General features: G+C 40.0%; 1 protein-coding gene across 1 annotated transcript; it reads right to left on the bottom strand.

Annotated features, from left to right (window-relative positions):
* Nucleotides 1–688: 688 nt before the first annotated feature.
* LOC145453187 (protein PAT1 homolog 1-like) lies at nt 689–17,310 on the bottom strand. The gene is made up of 18 exons (XM_080331164.1): nt 17,121–17,310; nt 16,968–17,031; nt 16,241–16,481; nt 15,515–15,617; nt 13,859–13,996; nt 13,630–13,790; nt 10,305–10,485; nt 9,416–9,583; nt 8,607–8,806; nt 7,952–8,201; nt 6,206–6,323; nt 6,045–6,148; nt 5,191–5,253; nt 4,781–4,999; nt 3,943–4,017; nt 3,348–3,464; nt 2,807–2,898; nt 689–1,078 (listed from the first exon to the last, which is right to left on the bottom strand). Exons 1-18 carry the CDS (start codon nt 17,157–17,159, stop codon nt 883–885), a joined length of 2,529 nt encoding a protein of 842 aa, XP_080187290.1. The 5' UTR covers nt 17,160–17,310; the 3' UTR covers nt 689–882.
* Between the last annotated feature and the right edge of the window lie 119 nt (nt 17,311–17,429).

Raw genomic sequence — 17,429 nt, forward strand, 5'->3', positions numbered from 1 at the left:
AAGATGGATTTGATTGGATGTCAAGCTCACGGCAGAGAATCAGTAAATATTCATCAACGGGAATTTGATTACTACGAGAAAATTTTTATAATAAAGCAAGTGAAGTTTTTTAGATTGACAATGTGCATTGGCATTCTTGTTTAGTGTTTTTTTCATGCTGCCAGCGCCATATATAGGCTACAGAGGTCACAAGTTGAAATGTAAAGAATTTTAACCGAAGGATTTATAATGGCGTGAAAATTGTAAAACATATAAAAGTTCATAGCGCAGAACCTACCCAGGTTCGCTTGTGAACGTGGACCTCTAAATTTGTGACGTCGACTCGTTCACACCATCCCTAGTATTCGCGTTATTGTGAATAGACGATGGCGCCGGAGTTGCCAACAAAGGTTGTTTCTAAACCGTTGCGGATCTTGTGGCGTCATTACAAAACGGACCCTGCGAAGGACGAATGCAAGGAAAGCGAATGAATAGCATACAGAAGAAAAGATGAAGGACGAAAGATCACGATCGAACCGATATACGCCGACGTAGACGTTAGCCCGCGCTTGGTTGTTTCGACATCATCTTATGTTCATTACATCGCATTGTACATTGCGTGTCGTGAATAGAACTGCTGATTATGATCTAACATCTGGTCCTAGCCATTCACCCCGCCCATATATCCAATCGCACACAAACGCAAAGCTACGAAGGGCATATTCATGTTCCGAGTGCACAATAATGAGCGTCGGCTCACGTACGATGTAAAAATAGCACAAACTCTCATCGGAAGTGACAGCGTTAGGATTGCTAGGCAGATATCGGATCGCGACAACGAATTTTGATAACCCAGAAGCTTGATTGCCTTTTTCCCCCTCACGGACGCCCGATTACAGACTGTCATGAGTGCTTTTCTAAATATAAGTCCCGTATCGCCTTTAGCTGCGCGCTGATTTTAGCGTCGTCGGCAAGATATTTGGCGGCGTGTTCTTCCAAGACATCGATAACGGATTCTTCCAATTGGGCGGGAACAGACGTCTTGCTTTTTTCCAGTAGAGACAAAAATAACTTTGCGCAAATAGAGAGAAAATTCGACCTGCAAAGCAATTCGAAATATGATTTTTCAATTTACTTTGGATTATAGGATTTTCTTAGTTAACCAAACGCGCCATCACAAGTGCCATAAATCAGAACTTTTGGAAACTTTGAAGGAATTTACCTAAGGTCAGTATCAGTGACACAGAAGCGTCGGAGATTTCGGCAGAGGTGGTCACTGGTTTTGGAGTACTCAAGAAGGTTATGTTTTCGGAATATTGCTAGTTAACAATTATTTTGGCAAAACTACTGGATTCTCACACTTCTAAATTTTCTGTAATAATTTTGGGCTCGTGCACCCTCTAGTGGTCGTGCAATTTCACCGAACCAGCCAAAAATAGCCGATTTTGTTATATATTGATAACCGCTTACACTAGCAAGCTGATTTTGCGCTTAAAAGATGCAGAAGCAACCAAGTTTCCACCTCACTCCCAGGAAACTTTGTCTTAAAAATGAACTGAAAAAAGTTACAAGCAAATTATTGATTTTTAGGCCATTTTTAGGTAAAATTAGGCACTGAAGCAGTGGGTACGATGCATAAAGCGTGTAGTGATTGATCTGGCCTTGATATTTATAATTGGTCTTTTGAACAATCTGATGCTGGTGTCAATGTTGTTTTCAGGTTTCGGTTCGTTAATATATCCTCCTTCAAAATCGCCAATTGGAATCTGGTATTCCCTGTTTGATCAGCGGATAGTTGTAATCCTGCTAACTACAAGTCTTCTGAGGCCTTCATCATCATCACCGAGCATTCCCAGCAAAACATTTTCCGGAAAGACACGTGAAACTGGCGACTGAAGCATCTGCCGATGTGTCGGGATTTAAACGTAGAGATGGTCTCATCAGACAAAAACTGAAGTCTCGAAAGCAGATGAAATCCTTTATTACGAAACAAGATTTTTAGGTTTGTGCAGACTAATACTCTGGTAGTGAAACCATCTTCGTAATATTTCTTTTATCAATATAGAATTGATGTTTTTGTGCTTTCAATATGGAGTTGTCAGTCACAAGATCAATCACAGTTTTAGCATCGTACCCACTGTTTCAGTGCACATTGCACAATTTGACCTTAAAACAGTCTAAAAATCAATAATTTGCCTGAAACTTTTTTTCTGTTCATTTTTAAGACAACGTTCTGTGGAAGTGAGATAGAAACTTGTTGCTTCTGCATCTTTCAAGCCCAAAACCAGCTTTCTAGCGTACGCGGTTATCAATTCATAGCGAAATTGGCCAATTTTGGCTCGTTCGGTGAAATTGCACGACCCCTAGAGGGTTCACGAGCCCAAAATTATTATAGACATTATTTTTTTGATATTTGGCACCACATATCAAGTGTCCGTTTTGGAATTCAAAATTTTTCACTTCACCCTAGTTTGTCTTTTGTGTGAAATTGTCATAATAACTCTTTGTACATGTATCACGGTAACTGAATTCATTTTCAAAAACTGTACCTCTTTGTAGAGTCAATTAGTCAATTTGGACTCCACAATTAGAGACAAGACACCAATTAACTGCCATTGCTCTATCAGGCCTACTTTTTGAAACTACACGACTGCTTTTCTGACCTTCATTTCCTAGTAGTTTCGAGTTGTCTTGAAAACCCCTACTTCTACTTTCTACTAGAACACCAATGTTGACTACATGAACAACTCCTGCGTACTGGAAAATTCATACGCTTTTGATGAAGTCATCGTTTGTACAGCAATATAAACAGACGACAGTGTCTCACCATATTTTCTTTGTTTCTGAAACCAACTCTTCACAGAGGTCGAACAATTTGCTGGTAGTCGTCAAAACTTTGCACACGAGAGACAAAACGAACTGAAAAATATGAATAGAAATTTGCTAAATGGACTGATCGAGTCTTATCATCACATTATTACAAAAAGCAAAATTTAATATATACATCCACAGTTAACATAAGTTTACTAATCAGGACGGTAGAGCTATGGGTGGCAGACATTGTTGCGGACAATCACAGCATCGCAAAACAAAGCACTATCGGCAAAACCCTATCGCAACAATCGGACCAGTGTTCAAACTATTATTCATGTACAGCTTCATGCTCACTTTCGTACTGTTTTACACAAGAAAATAGTCAGTTGTAGGCTGTAGTATTTCCCAATAATTACAAGCAGGTTAAATACCTGAGTCGTGGAAAACAAGTACATGCCAACACCCTGGTATACAGCATAGCTAACTATGCAACAATGGCCTTCATTTTAGACACGATAAAGTATCAGGAAACGCACACAGGAAGAAATACTAACCTTGTCACGGTAGACGGTGTTCGATAACGGAATGAGAGTTGACACAACACTGACCATGGCATCGGTATCAAATTGACACATGGCTTCACAAACAGGCGAGTAGAATTCTGGAAGCAGCTGCAACAGCAATAAAACAAAAGACACTACAAAAGGTGCTATATTCGAAAATACATTCAGTTATCGTCATACGAGGGCCATTTTGCTCAGTTGATATTACATTCACCCGGGAAAATGACGCCGACATATCGCTAAACTAATTGCTATTACCAAATCAACAGTGAAAAAAGTAAGTAGTTTTCCCTGTTGAGTGGAAGTGTAAGTAGTCTACAAACCTAACCAATTAAGTAGAGCAGAGTACTCCGAAAAAGAAGAAGTATCGCACCACTGAGCCCCCGTGGGTAAACACAAAACCGAAAGCCTGTCAAATTTGACCATACGGCATCAAAAGAATCGCACGAAAATTCACCTCCACAAAGCATGTGTTGATACATCATACGTAAACAGTTACGGTACTCATTACATGACACAGGATTTTAAGACAATTTCTACGATGTCACACCGAGCCGACCCATCTGCGAACCGACGCGACACTTACTTGTTCTTTTAAATCTTTCTTTATTAGAAAAGGCAATTGCTTGATCAAAACCGAAACAATCTGGAAGGAAACGTTCTGCACAAAACAAAACAAACAATGGTTATGAATAGAACGGCAAATCGTAAAGTAGATCGTTGAACACGGCTTTTATGATGGGGTGTGGCTCTTTAACATACGGAAGAGAGGATGGGGCATTCGGGTTATGTCGATGTCAACCACGGACAAATATTCGCCATGCAGTAAAAACGCTACCCTGCGGTGAACATGGAATTTCCCAGAACAGAATATATTCTTCAAATGTTGCACGGGAGTAGTTTACGACTGGTCAATAACGAAAGACGCTATCGCCAGAGTGGCAGTCGGATGCTAATATCCAGGGTTTTACACTAAACTATTTAATCCCACACGCCCAGGAATCTAAAAATAGTCTAACAAAAGTAAAAGTGCACCCAAGCCAGGGATTCTCAAACTTTTTCAAGCGACAAACCCTTAAATAATTTTTGGTAGTTTAGTGTACCCCTTATCGTGATCTAGTCCGAGAACATTTTTTGAACTGCATAACCAGAGTAGCTGTCAATGTGGAACTACAAAAATTACGATCTCAGTAGTATAACTGTGAAATTCGGTAGGCTGATGACTAAAAAAACAAGTCATCACTTTCGTCCAGTCTTGATTACGGCCTCTTGTGTCATTATAAGTGCTTTATCTCGCCTGTGTAGCTATTTTAACCAATAAGACTTAAAAACAAGGTTGTTTGTAGTTTTATTCCTGCCATTTCCCGGACCCCTTAAAACCCGTTTAAGAAAACCTGCCTTAAACGGAACGACATCTGACTTACCCTGGAAACGAACGGTAACACTCTGCATAACAAACGTTTTCCTTTACGTAAACGCAAGCACTGGACGAGGGTGTCTGTCGAGTCTTTAGGTAACAAGAGCTTTTCCAGCTTTCGCACGTCTTCTGCGCACCGCGCTCTCTTATCTTCGCAATGTGGGTCCAAGACGCTTTCCGAAGGTGGGATTTGGTTCTCTTCCACTCGAAGCAGTACAGAGTAAGACTGGGAATATCGAAAAATCAAGCGTCACACTTTGAAGAGCTCTGCTCCGCATGGCTCCAAGACGGGATCACATCATACCGCTATACTGTTTCCTACAAAGCTTACCGCTCCGCAAATCTGACAATGTCAAATGCAGCACAATTCCAATGGCAATAAATCGTGTGCGTCTATGAAACAAAATCAATCCTTACTTTCTCAATCACACAGTAGATTTCAAGTCTTTTGCTCATGCTCATGCTCACATCGACTGATTCCTGAATAAAATATGTATGCTTTGACATTCTTCAAACCCAGCGTTAATGCTAGTAGACTAAAATCGTTATAAGAGGCAGTTGGTAATGAAAATACTTTTTTCCGAATAATGAAGAATGTGTATCACCTAAAACCGAAATCACGCTTTTGCAACTATTTAGACTCGCACCCCAGTATTTAATGCTGAGTAATTTACCACGTTTTACGCCGTAGAATAAAAGAAGTATCAGAACGGACTCCCATTACGTTTTATCATCCACCAATCCACGATAATGAAATAGTGTCCAAAGCATCTAGTAGTTCTAGTACGCCCAGTGCTAACCAACAAGCAGATTTACCTAAATGTTGCAAACCATACAATTAAGTGTATAGATATATATCGTCAGCCCTCCCCTTGCATTTGCGGTTCACGGGTGCAAAAGAACTCTCAGATATGGCACACAAAAGATTCGTGTTGTAATCGCCAATGCACACACATAATCAACAACTTTCGACTCCAGCAGTATCAGTGAATACTTGGATGTCCTCTGGCAGTAGGCAGGTAACAACGTGCATATGCAATCTCACACTAAAACCCTATTTCAAGCCCGTACAAAAAATACAATAGAATAGGGACCAGTACTGCTATATAATCAAGCCCACGTTTGTTGGAAATGATTTCTAAATTAAAAATATCTATCAATGTCCGCATACATACGAGCGAACGGCACTTTAACACGTGGGTCAAAGTTAGCGTCATTGTTGGAGCTGGTTTGGGGATACAAAGTCGCATGCTCCGCTACACTCATCTCACCGTCGATTGGTCCTCGTCTTTCTCCGCGTGGATAACGTCGATAATCTGACGCGGATTATAGACGCTCGAAACGGTTAACTTCCCTAAAGAATTGTCGTATTGAACTGGAAAACAAAACACATTACTCGCGTGTCCAACCGTGAGCACCGCGTGGGACGCACCCGGAACGTATTTCTTATGGTCCGGATTGGCTTTGGTCGGCGTGATTAGCCTTTTTTGATCGGAAGTCTCTTTGTCTGGATTTAAGTCGCCTTCTTTTAACTTCTTCTCGATGTAATGCTAAAATATGACGGATCTGGCTTCAGTGACATTGCTTGCATCAGTTGCATGCAAAGGGGGAAATATGCTAGATTCCATAAGCAATAACACATACAACAGCAACAGGCGCATCTCAAATATATCGTCGAAGGCAGCAAGAATTATAGCTTCACATTTTTTTCCATATTAGATCAGAATTATAATTACCGTAAACCGGGGTAACTTTGGACTTAAGGGTAACTTTGGACACTAAGCAGTAAAAAATTTAAATGGTTATTGACGGAAAAGGGTTGCTGCTGGATGTCCAATTCTTTTTCATGAGGCAACAGTGCCACAAGTAGTCTCAATAAAAGGTGGATTCATTTTACTACCAGATAAACTTGACGCAACATTGATAAGTTAATGGCAGGGGCCAATTTCATCAAAATTTATGGCCGTTAAGCTTCTTACAACCAAACATAGTTAGCATGTGATTCATAGATTCAAAACTTTGCAGCAGATACCTTTAAGTATCAGAACGGGTAACTTTGGACAGTGGAAATTGTGATATTTAGAGCTCTGGAAAGTGGCTGCTTACTCTGTGTCAAAGTATATCGTCAACTATATTCGTTATGACCGGCCTTACGGCTTTTTAAAATGGAATGAGAAGGTTAATAAATTAAGAGTTTGTCAAAATATGAAAAAATGGGTAGGCAATAAGCCGAGAGATTGTAATAGGGTGTAAGCTACTCCAAAACCTTATCACATACTCTTGAAGATGCGCCTGCTGAATGTGGGATATCGTAAGTTACGATAAATATATCCATCAGAGGACATAGGAAAGGGAAAGTGTATCTTTTAAAGAACAGTAATATCAGCAATAGCAATCAGCAATAGATCACGGTAACATGCCTAATGTTTGCTGTTGATTGCTGACACCGCCAGTAAGATACCCCTTATAACCATAAGTTATTAATAAGGTCCAATTGGTTATGACAGGAGGGAAAATTGAGATAAGGGATGAATAAGGGGGCATTATCCTTCATAAACTATAATTTTTTAGGGGGGGTGAATTAAATAAAAATCATACAATAGGCCAGACGTGTACTATTTTGTTTTAGTTTTAGCCACTGCTCTCATCAACTCTTACCAAATAAGCCTCATTCACGAGGTTTCATAAATAATTGAGTGTAAAGACATCCAAAAAACTACATTGTCCAAAGTTACCCCACATGAAGATTTTAGATTTTAGAGTTAATTCTAATCTTTGCTCCATGACCCCTGAAAAAGACAAAACTTGTCTCCCCTACACCCTAGCATTTCCAAGATATATAGCGGAATTGTTGAAAATCGTCCAAAGTTACCCCGGTTTACGGTACCAAATTCGTAAAATTGTAATTGAATTAAATTTCATATTTGAAAGAAAGAAAATCAAAATCAAATTCAGTTCATATTACATCATAGTTGATTTTTATAAGCAAAATGGCGAATGTCCGACAGCAAGCATGGCAAGTTTCACCTGTACGGTTTTCTTGTAGCACTTTCAGAAGCACCAGAAATTAGATTAAAGCATAGAAACTATTCACAATTAGATTAGAATTAGATACCAGCATTTCGCTATAATTAAAATTATCCAATTTCCCAAGACAATTCGTGACATGTCACAATACCTGGTAATAGTAATCGTCAATCTCGGGACGGTCGCTCTGCAGAGCCATCATCTGGATCTTCACGACCCATTCCTTTTCCCGATTGGTCATCAAGTTCGAGTACGGGTCCCGCGGAAAGTGGTTGCGGTCGTCGCGGCGACTACGGCCATCGTGGGGCCGCCGCTGGCGACGCATTCGCACAAAACGGCTGTGCTCGGGGTGGAGGTGACCCGGTCCGAAATGCATTCTGGGAAACGGCGGGCCCTGCATTCTGAACAATGGAGGAGTATTCAAAGTTGGTGTTGTATCATAAAAAATGGAAACTACGACAGGACAGTGATTTTTTCAAAGTCAGCGACGATTTGAGTAGAGTCGTAAGAGATGATTTTTCCGAGTACTGAAATTGTACTCGCCTTTTTCAGGATAACCGCAACCGAAATATAAGCAGGGTTGCCATCGAAATGTATTTGTATCAAAAACTCAGGACAACCACAAACACTGAGTGGCCTAGCCATGAAATTTTCAAATCTCGCCCAGTCCGAATATCACCTGTTTACGGCCTTTTTCTTGAGCTGATGATGACTAAAAATGTCATTAGTGATCGGTGATACTCAACAAGTACTCGGAATTAGAATTAAATTGGAATCAAATAACTCTGTATTGCACGAACGATTACCTTTGATTCGGGAAAGGCGGCGGCATACCCATCGGGGCCCTCATGCCCATAGGAATCCCGGGTCGCATCATCATCGGCCCCATACCCATCCGGGGAGAGTGCATGACACGCGGGGACCCGATGGGGCTCATGTTCGGCGGGGGCGGCCTCATCATCATCATCGAAATGTTCTTGTTCATGCTCAACTTGTTCATCAGGTCCTGAAATAGGAAAGAGACTTCCAGTCCAGGGTTGGACAATTCCAGTAGAAATAAAGTCATAAATTTCAACTCAAGTACAAGGAAAAGTAGTGATTTCGAAATAAGTGAAAAGATTCATAATCGAAGCCTGGTTACGCTAAAAAACTGAAAACTCTCAAGTACAAGTCGTCTAAACTCAATAAAATCAAAACCGTTAATAAGAGAATAAAAAAACACATTTTAAACCGATTCAAAAATAGAGAATGTAATTTAGAACGCTTTCTAACACGACAGAGAGTTCATGGTCCACATTTTACTTATCACACGTCGTGACACTGCAAGGTGTTTAACCAAATTGTGTAAAAGCTACAGAAAGCTAATAATGTTTAAATGAAATTTCAGCGACATTCGGCAGTACAATAGTATCTAGTTTAAAGCCAAGTCGTATTTCTTCTGAAAGAAAATGAGCAGCCAAAATTGAGCGTACCCTACTTATGTTGTAACAACAGCTAAATATATATATTCTCAAGTTTTACCGGTCTGTAAGCTAGAAGACTGAGATCCAGTTATTAAACAATCTAGAATGTGTATTTGGCGCAACCGATCAAACGACAATTGACTCAATCCTACCTGGGCCAGCACCGGGTTCATAGGTGCCCTGACCATTCCCGGCGGCCACACGTTCATGCCTCTCGGCGGCATGCCACGCATCATCGGCACTGGAAACCCGTAGCGCGGCCTTTGCTGCGGCATGCCAGGCACGTTTGGCCCACCAGGCCGTGGTATCGTCCCGTAGCCCTGTTGTCGAATGTAGCGGGTTGAAATACCGTTACCAGTGAGCCCAAGCATCGCTAAACGAGCCTAAACTAGTCAGTGTTGCTACTTCAGCAGAAACAACATTGTATATTTCTACTTAACTACAAGTACAAGTAATGATTTCCAAGACGAGTCGACGTCAAATTAACAGGAAGCAGAAACGAAAAGACAAGTACCAAGTAGATTGGTTGAGGGTTTGCATGCTAAATTGGCAGGTAATGGGCTGTGGCTATTTTCGAAATTGCCAGATGCGCCGTTAACCCTACAATAACGTGCAACCTCCGCAAATAGCTACTGTGACGGCTATTTCACACATACCTAGAAATGATGTATACTTACCCCAGACTAGTTTCTACTTTTCGATATCTGAAGTGAAAAAATCAGTAGTTTTGCCAAAGCGTAGACATGTCGCAACTACAAGTGGTTTCAAAACGTAGACTTGGTTAGGACTCTCGAAATAGCATTGTGTGCATTTTCACTATCACCACCTAACCATTATTGCCACTATCAATCGCTTCAATCTTAGAATATATATGCAGTTACCGCAATAGAAGGACATTTTACTCATAACCGTGATGCAGACTACTTTCTATAAAATAGTAAGTTTGCCTAAAAAACTGTTAGGTAGAAACCGAAGTAGGGAAAAATAACTCATCGAGTAGACAAAAAGTAAGGTTAATTCATTCCTCTACTCTGCGCTAACCTGCTTTTGGGCTTGCTGCATCATGTCCGCGATATGCTTCGGGGGCGTGCCGATAGGCAAGGCGTGGGACGTGGGGCTGCCGATCACTGGCGAGATGGACCGGGCCGGTAGAGATCGATCCCGCTCACTGTCGGCGCTTTCCTTCTTCGGAATACTGATGCCAAAGGTGGGCGACGGACTTCTGCAAAAAAAGTGACGGGTCATTTAAAAAAATGGGTCTTGTTATCACCCAATTACTTGAACACTGCTTCATTCAAGCTCGTCTGTTTGCCCTTTAGTTTCTTTAGCATTCTCGACTAAGGCATTCCGAGAGCTTCATGTACCTTCCGGGTTTACTTATGTTCAACCGTTCATATTATTTGTCGCATACTCTACATTTTTAGTGACTAAATGCCAAGAAAACCTTGTGACTGTAAGTAAGTCTTCCTAGACGGATCACAACAATTTTAGTTACTAAAAGTGTAGACCAGGGGTGTCAAACTCAAATTGCGTCGCAGGCCGGATTCAAGCCTTCAAATCGCTTGCGGGCCGGATCAGTCAACTGATTCCAAAATGTTACCTCGTAATCTTGATTTTAACTTGAATACCTTAAAAGCATATATAGATAATACGCGGATCGGTTTTCAAAGTAGGAGTAGCAAGTCGCATATAACCTCTATTCGCGAACAATGGAATTGGCTAAAATACGATGATTGTCAGTTGAATACAGTTGAGAACTGCTGAAACAGTGGCGTTAATGAAGATATAAGTAGCCATAAGCCATATTCTATGCTTCCTTTGATTTAGTCGTAATCTGGCGTTAGCCCTGCATATGGGTTGCGAGGAATACAAGATATTTAATTGGAAACGCGGACGTTAGAGTTTGGTTTATTATTATTAAACCGCGAGTCCGGTTTCTCTGATGTCTGGGGATATATTGGGTCGAAATTGACACAGCAGTGCGACCATAAATCTTTCAATTATATATTTGTGCCACTAATATATTTTCTCTGTCTATAACGGTTCCGCATTGGCGTTTTCGCTTCTGTGAAGAACTACCTTTTTGGTCCATATTTGTATAAAACTGCGAACTTGATGTGCACTTTTTGCCTTCTTGAAATTGGATGTTGATTTCACCGACTTGTTGCTATAGCGGTAACTAGAGTGAAACCACAGCGCTGTTGTCGGGTAATGGGCATTATAAATATGGAAGTATTTCCTGCAAAATATCTCAACATTTGTTACAAATATGCTTGAAAATATATAAAAGAAAATTCAATCTACTCAGAATTGCTTCGCGGGCCGGATGAAATCGTCTGGCAGGCCAGATGCGGCCAGTATGTTTGATACCCCCGGTGTAGACTATGCATAACAAAACCAAAACTAGTCTGTTGTGCTGTTATTAGTTGTGACGTTGTCATTATAATGAGTGGCACTAGATTACAAGAATCATTCATTTTGCCAAGCCGTACTTCTGAAACGCGGAAGGCCTCTGGTGTTAACGCTTCGGACGTAATATCAATTGAACCAGCCCAGATCTGTAAGACGATAATTCCAAGTCCTAGTCTCAAAGAGTCTATTTCATGACCTGATTACAATGATCCTTCCACACATTCACTGTAGCATTTTCTTACTAAATCAGTCATTTGCATAGAATGTCAATTCGCTGGTTGCACAATTGAAAATGGCCCATCAAAAATGCCCACATAATACTATCCACACCACAATGAGTTTTCGCCTCATAGAAGATCAAGATAATCATTTTGTAAACGGATAGGCTAATCTATGCCTGTCCCACAAGTTGAGCTCTAATCGTAATGGTAGAGAGTTCAAAACAGTACAGAACACGAAAGCAAAGCCACAACTTTCAAATCACATTGTCCTCAATCTCGCCATTAGTTACAACAGTATCCAATGAATCAACCCACCTGTCGACATTGATCTCGATTCAGCTTTCAAATACAAGCCAAAGAAAAAAATTCACCATTTACAAGAAAATGTCATGAGACTGATGTAAAGGTAGGTGTATGAATATTGATCGATGAGGCTTCATAAGAGAGGCAAAGTAGTAAGTTTCAGTAGGATATTCACCTTAATACGGACAAACGCGGTCAAGAATGGAAAGTATGGAAATGGTTTTCCCCATACAATATTGGCACAGTTTCATATTCTATAAACATGCTATGGCCGTTGCCCTGCCTAGCAATTGCTGTTTATAGGAAAATGTGAGTTCAAGTCTCGAGTATTGGTTAATTACAGTAATTGACACCATCAAACTTTTCATGCATTTCTTGTATGCAAAATTTGGAAATTTGGCTTGAATTGTAATTGTACACTAGGCTAGGGGTGTTCGCTGTTCGTTAGGGATATTCAAAAATGAGTTTTTTCACAAATTGCACTGGCTACGTGATAAAATTGTTAGGTTACCTAATTTAAGCCTATACACCAAATTTGGTTCAATTCCAGCGAGTAGCCGCATTGCTACAGAAGAATATTTCTATTTATATAAAAATGAATAAAAAAATTATTTTTCAATTTTCTGTTCACCCCATGAAAGTGTTAGGTTGTATATGTATATAGAAATGATGTTCGCCAAATTTGGCTCAATTCCAGCCAGTGGAAGTGGAGTTATTGCCCTCGAAAAATTTGGATTTGAATAAAATAGTATTTACGTTGGGCACACCTATAGTCAATAATTAAAGAGTTGGCCACCGTAAATACTATTTTATCGATAATCCAAATTTTTTGATGGCAATAACTCCGCTTCCACTGGTTGGAATTGAACCAAATTTGCTGTGCATGTTCAAATTAGGTAACCTGACAATTTTATCAAGTAGCCAGCACAATTTGAGAAAAAAAGTTATTTTTGAACTGTTCATAAATGACTTTTTTTCCCAAATTCTACTGGCTACTTGATAACAGTGTCAGGTTACCTAATTAAAGGTTGCACACCAATTTTGGTTCAATTCCAACCTATAGAGGTTCGGCATTGCTATAAGAGAAACAAGTTTTGGATTTATTTAATAAAAATTCAGACAATCAGACAATCTAACAATTTTATGCAGTAGACAGTAAAATTTGAAAAAAATCATATTCATTGTTATTAAATATGTTCAAAACTTTTTCTCTAATAGCAACGCCACTGCTATAGGTTGGAATTGCGCCAAATTTGGTGTGCAGCGATTTTTAGGTAACCTTACAATTTTTATCAAGTACCCTGTACAAATTGAAAAAAAAGTCATTTTTGAACACTCCTGTTGTACACGTGAAGAATTTTTCATTCGAAAGTACCATCAGACACTGCAAAGCAACCTCGCAAATTTCACGCGCAAGACATAAACCGAACCTCATATCGCTTTTCGAATACTCTTTTTCCAAGTCTTCAACTTTCGTAACAGCCGATTTTTGACCAAACATGGACTGGTAGGCATCGCGGAGCGGGTCCGACTGCCAATTACTTTTCGTAGGCGTAGGCGAGGCTCTCACAGCGGTCAAAATAGCGGCATCCTTAAAAATGACAAAAAATAAGCATAAGGGCTCCTAACTGACAGCCTCAAGAAAACAGCAAATGCAACCTCGTATCCAGAGTTGAGAGTGGACTTTTTCATCATGTTGCGCAGTTTCTCGTTCAACAATTGCCGTTCCATTATCATAGAGGGAGATTTAGAGTACGATTCGTGCATGTCGGAGTCCGGATTGTTCCAGATGTCCCTCTGCAAATCGGGGACGGGTCAATTACAAAAAAACAGAATTGTGTCGCGATTGCAGTTGGGTAAGCTTGAAACAAAGTCCATTCGAAGGAAGCGAAAAAAAAAACGAAAAGAATTCGCATATCCAACTCAGTATTTTAAGAGCGTCTATGCGGTGCAGAACTTCAATATACAATTGAAATGTATACCCATATCGAAATGAGCCTGAATACTTTCGGATGGCACACGTCAGGGGTAATCGTCATCAACTAGTAAAGAATTGGAAAGAACATTGTATATCAACAATGGTTTCACCAAATAGGACGTTACCGGCATGAAATTTCAAATAATCCGGACAAAGAGATAGCATAAGCTCAATGTTGATGACAATTACCCCCGGCGAGCGCTCTCTGAAAATATCCGGGTTTATTTCAATATGAATATACTATGCAATTGTAAACCGGGTGTTTCAATCAAATTTCGGGCTAGATGCACAATGCTGTCTTGCACATGTCTTTGCTGATCCAAAAGCTAACTATAGTTAACTCTGACTATAGTTAAATACGATGATCATTCTGACTACTTGGTGGAGTCCGATTCAGTATTCCCAACACTCGATTCAATTCGAAAGGTATGAATAGCAATATCAGAACAAATATAAGATTTGAATTGATTACGAATGAGCAATTGTACAATCCCTACTAGTGATAGAAATGCATATATTCGAGTAACCACAACACAAAATAGATTGGAACTTGGAATAAATCTGAAAGTAAATTCTAGCACAAGACTTGGCTCTATGATAACGGATTAAAAACGACAAAAAAGCCAGATATTTTATTTCAGCAATTGAAGTAGCTTATCATCTACCATACAGTCAATGTTCCCCCTAATTTTTGACCAGTCTGCGCACACTCACCAACTCACTGCGCAGACCCTTGGACAACAGTGCGCAACGACTAAAAAAAGGTCATCACTTCGGAATTTTTGTGCACAACTTATATTTTCTGTGCGCAGAGACCGTGTCAGCACTGTGCATTTGCGCACGTGCGCAGCTTAGAAGGAACATTGCATACAGTGCTTGCAAGCGATGCTTTATGTAGCCTACATATATCCGAGTAAATTCCTATCAATTGTGCGAGGGAGGGCAGTATCAAAAGACCGACCACAGTTATTTCAATGAGAGGCATATGATGGAATATATATTGCGGAAATCGGGATTGGTTCTATAAAAATTTTGATACTTGTCCAAGAAATTTTGCAAGTTGGCTGCAATGAATTTAGTGAAGGCACTCCGCACCACGATGCGCTTTGAATTCTCATAACCAAAGACACATTACAGTAGTTAACAGAGGGGAGTTGATAAAATTTCAAGATTCAAATATTGACATCACATTTTTCATACACGATCTGGAAAATTCACATAAGATGAAACAAAGACCATCACGTTATCGTACGAGATTACAATGTGTATATGTTTGGCATAGGGAAGAAACATGGAATGAACGGTCATTACCGCCAGGTATAGAGACAGAGACTCACCATTCCGTCGCTCTGAAAAACGGACGAAGTAGAATTCGAGAACGAGTATGGCGAGTCCGATCTTCCAAAAGACCCATTTTCGTTCATGTATGGTGACATCAGACTGACAAAAGTCAAGGACGTGATTCAGAGTTCGTCACACATTAGCCAATACAAATATCCTTGGAATCGGGAAAATGCAAACACGACGCGCACACTTGCAACCTGGCCATGGTGACATCAATAGTAAAAAAATGGAGAAGTCCAATTACCCTCCCACGTAAAATAGCTCTACATAATACATATAAAAATTTGGATTGATTGAATCAACAGAGGCTCGAGGCTGTGACTATCATCTAGAAATGGCGTGATAATGTAGTAGTAAGTTCTACAGCCGCAACACTGCTGGGTTGCCATTGCAAGAAACTCTAGAAATCCTTCAAGAGTTGGAGGTTTATCTAGGATTGTCAGCTCCATGTTGAAGCTGTTTAGCTTGGAGAAAAATTTAGACAGGTGATAATAATTATTAGGATAACAACACAAAACTGGATATATTGATTACAACGTAGTACCATTAATTTTACCAATTCCGTCCTAGATAGTTGGGCATGAATCACTTGGAACTGTCCCAAATCAATTCATCTAATAGCCTCTGAAAAGATTTCAAACAGAGGCGTAGACCTATCAATACCTGATACCGGTAATGGATTTCACACTGACACTGATGAATGACTCACAATAACTTACTTCTCGGTAAATCTCGGGCTGTACGAACCGCCCCTGGTCTCCTTGCGTAGACTCACGATCGCCGGGTCTATGGCATCTTGATCCTGGTCGCTATTCAACACGAGTTCTTCCACGGCGGCAGCCAGTTGTTGATTCGAACGTTCCAATTCGTCTTCGTTCATGGGCATGCTGTAATTCCCGATGCTTCCATTTCGAGATTGTTTTTCGACATAATTGTCATGGCAGCCTTCCCAATCTTCATCTAAGGTAAAATGTTTCATTATCCAAACTGGAACAAATCAGTTTTGCAAACGACTTATACTTTGCAGCAGAGTGGTTAAGAAAACAATATTGTATTCAACTTGGATTGAGACATCAAATAAAATAAATATTTTATCTAAAAGGTAGATCGCGGACAATTCATTATACTTGAGAAATCTGCTGTATAAACCACCTTAAATGCCACATTAGAGTGTTAGAGAAAATTTGATAGGCCTATCAGTCAAATGTTGATCAGTTGCATTACATTGCTCTTTACACAAAATCGGAGAGACAAATTTATTTCTATTACAAATCACCCAATTTAATTAAACTCAACTCCAAGTTTATTTTAACTTAAAATTGGGTTTAATTGAATATAAGGATTTGTAATACATTGAATTAACAGGGACAAATCAACAATGTGGACATGAGTCTGTAGGAAAATTTGAAAATGAAACAGGCACAATGTTTACTCGTATGTACTCACCAACCGCGCCAGACCCGAACGTTTCGTCATTCAGCGAATCAATGTCTGGGCCATCTTCAGGAAGCTAAAAGGTAAGTTATCAGCATTATAAAGACACGAAATCAATTGCTGGTATGGTAGCATCTCAAGAAATCGAAAAAGACATTGACGAACCGATTGCGACAGGAACATTCGATCGTGAATTGGATCCATCACGTCATGTTACTTCAAATCCGTATGACGAATCTGCTAATCCACAGAACAAATCTGGAATATCATACGAAATCGTTCCTGCTGCACTTAGCCACCGAAATTCCTCTTCGACGTTCACATGCAGAAATTCGTAGCTAAAAACATCGACAATTTTATTGCCGCCACCCACTGGTGCGAGATGCGGACGAGTGATTATCACCTGATCAGTCGTGTATGTTTTAGCCCAAATATGGTTTATGTTGACGAATACTGCTTGAGTATAGGAAATAT

The sequence above is a fragment of the Botryllus schlosseri genome, chromosome 13 (genome assembly GCF_051294905.1).
Source record: "Botryllus schlosseri isolate E-star chromosome 13, Bs_hap1, whole genome shotgun sequence".
NCBI lineage: Eukaryota > Metazoa > Chordata > Ascidiacea > Stolidobranchia > Styelidae > Botryllus > Botryllus schlosseri.

Excerpts from the sequence above, each read along its gene's own strand:
- LOC145453187 (XM_080331164.1), bottom strand. The coding sequence starts at position 17,159 with ATGGATCCAATTCACGATCGAATGTTCCTGTCGCAATCG. Across the intron at positions 6,149-6,205 it reads CCATAAGAAATACGTTCCGG|TTCAATACGACAATTCTTTA; the intron begins GTGCGTCCCACG and ends TTTGTTTTCCAG. Across the intron at positions 4,018-4,780 it reads TGTTACCGTTCGTTTCCAGG|AACGTTTCCTTCCAGATTGT; the intron begins GTAAGTCAGATG and ends TGTTTTGTGCAG.